General features: G+C 40.3%; 1 protein-coding gene across 2 annotated transcripts in view; it reads right to left on the bottom strand.

Moving 5' to 3' along the window:
* Positions 1-386: 386 nt before the first annotated feature.
* Positions 387-7,730, bottom strand: part of GRIK2 (glutamate ionotropic receptor kainate type subunit 2) — a 441,474-nt gene continuing 434,130 nt past the window's right edge. The window contains exon 17 of one of the 2 annotated variants that reach the window (XM_080999934.1): positions 387-2,797. In XM_080999934.1, coding sequence (XP_080856060.1) covers positions 2,633-2,797 — 165 coding nt within the window. In that variant the 3' untranslated portion in view covers positions 387-2,632. The remainder of the gene's footprint in view (positions 2,798-7,730) is intronic. The other variant, XM_080999933.1, reaches the window with a different exon arrangement.

Here is a 7,730-nt window from a genome sequence, read left to right as displayed (position 1 = left end):
ATCCTCCTAGAACTGACAGTCGGACCACAAGTAAGTGATCTGAAAATACATCCATGGCTCTGATCCAAATCTACAACCTCAGACCTCCCCATTTGTGTCAATGGAGCAGGCAGCCTTACCTGCCTTTCACTTGAAGTGAATGTGCACCTTGAGGGCAACGGAGCTTTTGCTCATGCAAGTCCTCTCATGCCCACACAAGGAACAGCTGGAAAGGGGAGGCACCATGATGGTTCTCATTCATTTCAGGAGGCTGGTTTGTTTGGGGCCATATGCACTTTGCAATGGAAACGTGAAACATTTTAACAGAGAAGCCTTTTGAATGCCAAGTGTGCCTTGAATCCATAAATATTTCTGTTATCCACAGATGACTCATTGTTTATACAAAACAGTGTTTGGATTCTGTTTATTTAAAAAAGAAAAAAAAAGAGAGAAATGATATTTTTTTCTGGAATAAAAAGCTATATTTATAAACTGTGGGTGTAGGCAAGTGTCCCTACATATCTCAACATTATACATTTTATTTTCAGGATACAAATTTACAATAAGACTAAGTTAAAATTATTAGGATGGTATCACATCTGACTGAGCACCGTAAGGGCAGCTGAAACATCTGTGTGTCTTTAAATGTCATTGTCATAGGTGTAACTCCACTCCCCCCTCAAAAAAAAAAAAAAAAAAAAAAAAGCCATGGGGGTAATCATCAGGTGCTTCTCCTGTGTATGTCTTACTGAAATTAACAAAAGTTGCGCAGGACACATTGTGCAACTGGTATTCATTCCCAGAGGTCTAGTACCCAATTGTTTAAAAGTACTTTAAAGGAAGAGTAGCAAAAGCATTGTGCGGTAGCTAGGCCCCAATCCTGAACACACTTTTTTGGATGCTAACATTCTTGCTTATAGTAAGGATGGGAAGTAAGTGAGTGTTTGCAGAACAAGATTCTAATACAAGTACCAGTTTTGATGGCACTGCACACACATTGCTCAAATCACACAGCATTCCCAAGCCACCCTACCCAGAAAACAACTAAAAACTGACAATTTTTTTTAATGTGTGTGTGATTTGTTTTTGTTTTTTTTAATGTTGTGCATTGGATTCAAACAGCAAACTGTGTGCACTTCAACTGTTATCACAATGTGGTCAAGAGGTCTGTGTCTTTCATCATTTACACACATCAGTTCATGACAGTATGTTATCAGGCTAGTGGAAACCAGGGGTGTGGTATAGTAAGCGGTATTGGTAGTGCACCTAGATTTTATATTATCTAACTTGAAAATAGTTCTCTTCTAAGATTCCCCCCTTTTATTTTTTACCTTGATAAAAATAGTTTTCACCAAACGTTGGTGGTGCGAACGCACTACCAGTCACTCTTGGCACCACACCCCTGACTGGAACGCAGGTTCTTGAGAGTGTTGATTTAAAAAGTATTACAAAAAATTTCCATACAAAAACTATTTTCATAGAAATCTTGCATTTCCACAAATAAACCTGAACATTTTTTCCCCCTTGCTTTTCTGGGGGGAGGGAAAAAATTGTTCAAGGGTTTTGCTCATTTGAACACTGTTGACTGTATTGAGAAATGCAGTCCATTTCAAAGTCCTCCACATTCTGTCCTTTTTCTTTTTAAATTTTTAGACAACCCATCCTATTTCCACCAGTAGCGAGAATTCCACAGGCTCCAGTGAGTTCAATTCGAAGCAGGAACACAAGTTTTCCGAACCCTCTCAGGCATTTAAAAAAAGAAAGGGGGAAAGAAAACCCCACGCCTCCATTGTGTCTTTGCTTCACAGTTAGACAATGAAGAAATTGCTCAGAGACAAGCATCATAAGATACATCTTTCCTTTTAACTGGGGGAAACTTTGTGTATCATCTGAAGCACAGCCCGCCTTCTTTGGGTTCTCTCACGACAGAGTTCCAGTATAGGTGCGATATTTAATTTTCTACTGCTTGACTTAAGAGTTTGTTTTTATTCAGGTCAGTGACACAAGAGACAGGTCAAGCATCATCTGTCCATTCTTCTATTTCCAGGTTTCCATTTTCGTTGCATTGATTTTCCCACTGAATAAGCTTGTATCAGCTAGCTGGAACAACATCATGTAGACATTGGCCAGCAAATATAAGATATTCGGTGCTTGGCAGTACACAGCAGCCTCTTTTTCTCCCCGCTAGAGTGCTGAGTTACTATCTTTCACAGACTCCTCCGGTAGTTAGTTTCTTTAGCTGTTCATTCCTTCTCCAGCCCCTGGCGACGGATGAACTTCAAAAGGAGCCTGCTAGCTCTCACTGTGGCTGCGTTTGTAGCCAGCCATAAAAAAAATAGAACCTTTCGTTCATTAAGGAATGGTGGAACTCATGACAAATGGTGGAATGCCCACCCACCCCCCACCCCTCCCCTCCCCTTATAAACTTGGTTGATCCGTGACGCTTGTGATTCGAGTCTGGCCTTTGCACCTGCTTAGATCACAGAGTCTCTAGTTCATAGACACAGCGGCATGAGGTAACTCATTTTATTTTTGAACAGCTTGCATATTTCCACAGGAAACATTCTCGCAAAAGTTGGTTTGGGGGGAAAAATAAAAAGGGGGAAGGGGAAAAGACATCAGTTTGTGCTTGGGGTTGCTTGGCCTCCCAGCTCTATGCCATGGTTTCTTTACCTGGCAACCTTCTGTCATTAAATGTGTGCATGTTGATAACTTCTTCTGTTTTCACAATTACAGGAGCCTGTGGTTTGTGTTTTAACCGACGTTGACACTTCAGAGACATCCTCAGCTCCTCCACCATGGCACTACAGAAGGACCTCTACAGGGGAAGTTTGCAAAAGAACAAAAAAAATGTGGAAAGAAAGTAAGAATTATTATTATTGTTGTTATTATTATTAACGCATTGATACTTCAATATCAAAATTAAAATGTGCTTCAGGACTTCTTACCATATGAATGAGAGAGGAATAGTAGAAAGGTGTCTGTTATTCCTCTCTCCCCATTAATTTCCACAAACCTTGTAAATCATGCCCATTATTCTTATTTTTAGCTGAAGTTTGGGCCACCCATGTTTGTCCATGGCTTGGCAATATAGGCTTCTCAGTTTCATTAACAACCCAAGTCTATGGACCACAGTGAAAAAATCTGGTCATATCACCGAGAATCTCGGCTAATATGGTCTTGTCAGTTCACAAAAGTTTTCTATGCTGCTGCCATAATCTCATAACAAAATTGTCATCTTTTAAATACACGTCTCATACAGTTATATATATGTCAAGCTGTTCTGGCTTACTGAAAACCCTTTCTTTTGAAAGTAGTGCCTAATGATTAACACTGCATTAAAAAACAAGTTATGTCAGAATAGATCATTCATACATGCATGTAGCTCACTTGATGACTTAATGATGTGATGACTGAATGAATCACAGCTGAATTATTTTTTAAAAAATATTGTATTCTCTCGGTGTGCCCCTCATACCCCGCAGTGAAAGCAACTCATCAACTGATATTGCAAGAATCACGAAGCAGTGAGCATGCAGGTTAGCCTCATTTGCTCTTTGAGAAATGCCTTCAAATTATGCTGTTTTGCGTTTTCAAAATAATATCCATTTATTCTTAATCAATTTCTAAGTCACAATGTTAATTCCATGTCAAGTGGTGCTAAGTTCGTAGTAAACAATAGTAACAAGAAATTACAGTTGAACATAGATGCAGTGGTGCAGGAGATGGTCATCACACTTGCAAAAGGCAAATTAATTACAATATGCAACAGTATTTTGTGCTGAATTCATTTGATTTAAAATACAGTGGTACCTCGTAAGACGAATGCCTCGCAAGACCAAAAACTCGCTAGACGAAAGGGTTTTTTGTTTTTTGAGCTGCTTCGCAAGACGATTTTCCCTATGGGCTTGCTTCGCAAGACGGAAACATCTTGCAAGTTTGTTTCCTTTTTCTTAACACCATTAATACAGTTGCGACTTGACTTCGAGGAGCAACTCATAGAATGTGGTGTGGTAGCCTTTTTTGAGGTTTTTAAAGACTTTGGTGATTTTTGAAGCTTTTCCAAAACTTTCCCGACACCGTGCTTCGCAAGACGGAAAAAATCGCAAGACGACAAAACTTGCGGAACGAATTAATTTCGTCTTGCGAGGCACCACTGTACTAAGGTATTTGTTTATAAAGGAAGTGAGTCAACTTAAGACTGAGAAGGAAGCAATAAGACACACCTATGTCAGACAGTTCATATCTGGCATGGGTTGCTGGAAGCCTCGTTGCAGAGCAGTAACAATCATATATTTTCTCTATTTCTGTATCCCAAACTGCTGACCGAGAGCTCTAAGTACAAAATGACATGAGCAGCTAAGTCCATTCTGTCCAAGATCCCTCCACACATTAGGCACACACTGAGCAAAGGGACTGAGGGACCTGCAGCTCATCACAGCGCATGACAAGCAAAGTGAAAAATATATGTGCTTGACACACTCATCCTTTACATTTTCAGGTGTACACCACCTGGAGTTACCTTCCGAATGCCACCTGAAAAACCTGTAATGCTTGAACTGGTCCCTTTTGTTGGGGCTGAAGGATATGAACCTCCATGTTCTCATAATACACTCAATCCTATTGTCAGACAAGCAGGTTTATAATACCTTAGCACAGCCCAGTGCTCTGAAGAATCTTATACCTTACTTTAGTCCTCTGCCAAAAATTTCTTCCTTTCAACTATTCTCCATCAATTAATGAGAAAAGAAACTACATTCTAAAATTACCAAAGGGCAGGAAGATTTTGATGAAATTATCATAGGTGGGCAGTTGTTGTTGTTGTTATACTTACCATACTTTTGAGCTGGCCAGGTGGTGATTATAAGTAACTTCCTTTAATTTGACAAATAAAATCATGATTGTCATGAAGTGACTGGTATCACGCAGTTCTACCCTTATCTCCCCAGCTCTTGTGAGATGCATATCTCGAGAGAGACCCTGAGGCGAGTGCCATGACCCATGACATGACCCCATGCAAGCAGCAAACTGCTCTGGCAAACTAGAGAATATTCTGAGAGATCAGGATGCTTGAGTCCAGGATAAGAGGGTAGTGTAGTCCTTCCCTCATGCTAGTTTTGATGTAGATCTATTGGAGGCCGCAATGTTTACCTGCAGAAGAAAGCATGTAGGTAGCTGTATGGTGCCTATATGTTTTCTGCCTCAGGGCAATAATGGGTTGGGTGCAGAAGTGACAGCCCCACTAAGAAACAGCATAGGAGGAAAAGGTTAAACATGCCTTCCCCCAGAGCTGTTTCTCTAAGTCAGTTAAGTTTTCCTATGGCAGCGTTTGAACTACATGCAAAGATTCATGCACACTTTTATACACACTTCACTTGAGCCACACCCAGAAAGCATGGGCCCAAGCAGTTTTCCAGTTGTCCCATGCTTTCTAGGCACAGGTTTGAGAGGTTTTCCATTTCCCCAGCCAATTTCCCTGGGAAAACCCACTCTTTACCACTGAATTGGAGCAAAACCATTGCCATTTGCTCCGATTCAGCAATAAAGAGCGGGTTTTCCCAGGACCAGTGGAAGTGAGTGCTTACAAACATCTAGTTTGGTCCTAGGAAGAGGAAACTCTGCCAGAGGATCCTAGCCACACACCCATCCAGATAGAGACTCGGTTATGATTATAAAACCAAATTACCTAATATTAATCCTGCCATGTTCATTTAAAAGAATATGAGAACCAAAAAACCCACAAATTACCAATTTACACAGTTGTCTCAATTACGCAATCTAAACCAGATTAATTTGCAAAGTAGTAAGCAAGCGGCCTCTACTGAAATTTGGCAAAAACACAATTGAAGATGATATACAGGCTGCTGGAAAAATCTAGAAGTCAAAATGTGGGGTATAAAGTTTAATTCATAATAGAGCAGTGTTCCAGAACAGAACAAGCCAAGCTACATGTGGGAGGGAATGTTTGGATTTTGGAGAAGAGACATTTCCAGCAGTAACCATGTCACAGGAAGTTTTGAATATGATGGAATGTGTGGGTGGTGCCTGCTTCCTCTAAGATGGGAGAAAGTGGCACCGGTGCAGTATTCCATCTGAGCACTGGAGCTTGGATTTGGAAGGTCTCAAATAAGAACAATCCTAAAGTAACTATATGAGGCTTCAACCCTAATCCGGGCATGGATCCCACTGAATTCAGCAGATCTTACTTCTGAGAAGACATGGTTAAGATTGCATGGAATAAGTATATAATTATACAAAGAAGCTATTATGGAAATAGCTTCTTTGTACAATTATATAGAGGGACACGGGTGGCGCTGTGGGTTAAACCACAGAGCCTAGGACTTGCTGATCAGAAGGTCAGCGGTTCGAATCCCCGCAACGGAGTGAGCTCCTGTTGCTCGTTCCCTGCTCCTGCCAACCTAGCAGTTTGAAAGCACGTCAAAGTGCAAGTAGTTAAATAGGTACTGCTCCGGCGGGAAGGTAAACGGTGTTTCCGTGCACTGCTCTGGTTCGCCAGAAGCAGCTTAGTCATGTTGGCCACATGACCTGGAAGCTGTACGCCAGCTCCCTCAGCCAATAAAGCGAGATGAGCACCACAACCCCAGAGTCGGTTACGACTGGACCTAATGGTCAGGGGTCCCTTTACCTCTACCTTACAATTATATAGACAACGACAAACTCTAGCTACTGATCTATTACTCTTAGGAAACTACATATTTCTTAGATAATGATCATTATAGAGATATAGCTGGATTCTTAGGTGAATTAGTGCCAACAATGTTATACACAGAGTTTTGGCAATGGGGTATTATCTTAAAAACAAAAAATGGCAAATGGTTTCACAGATCAAAAGCCACAAGCTGAAGATTATAAAGTGGAGTCTCCATTACCTTCCATTAACTGATTTTGCCTATCTACAGAATGAAATTTCTTTTTTAAAAACCCCCACCACCACATTATGGTTAATATTCAGTACAGAAGCATAGAGAATGAGAAAATATTTTCTGAAATATTTTATGAGACAGGCAACTTAAGACTATTTTTGGAGAAGATGTCTAACAATGTAATCGAATCTTTTTTGACAACTTCAATTTGCCTTTCAAACTGCATTATTGTTAGAATAACTCCGAAAGTTTGGCAGGTGGAGCATCAGAAATCCGTCTGTAACTTGAGCTTTGTGAATATGTACAATACTCCCCCTTCCATTTAGTCTAGATGAAATAACCTTTTGCCCTTTACTTCCCTTCTATACTACAATGAGGTTACAAGAAAACCAACCTTTATTGAATTTTGATAAGTGCTATAAAACAGCAACTGGCTTCCTGTTATGCTTCCAGAAAGTAAATGTTGCCTGAAAGTCACTCAAGATGTAATCAGATAGCAGATAATTTTAACATTCTTTGGCCATTAGCATGTTAAAATTGCTACAGTAAAATGAAGCGTTAGTCGTTCATTTATAATCAGCATAAAGGAGCTCGCACTAAAGTTTTAATCAGCAATATCAATGCATGCCCTTTGCCCATACACAGCTGGCCTGGTGCTCAGCTCTCTACACACACACACACACACACACACAACACACACAAAAACACAAGATGAAAGTGGTTTCCCTCTATCTGTAATTCTTTAACATCTCTACACAGGCAACAGTAGCCATAACAACTGTGTCTTCTATGAAAAAGGAGAAATCTATGTCATTAAAGATGATATCTTAGGAATAGATTGCATTGTCCACACTGACTGGTAGCACC

Source organism: Podarcis pityusensis (assembly GCF_964106645.2).
Source record: "Podarcis pityusensis genome assembly, chromosome: 3".
Lineage (NCBI taxonomy): Eukaryota > Metazoa > Chordata > Lepidosauria > Squamata > Lacertidae > Podarcis > Podarcis pityusensis.
Note: the sequence above shows the minus strand (reverse complement) of the source record. Positions and strands in the feature narration are given on the sequence as shown.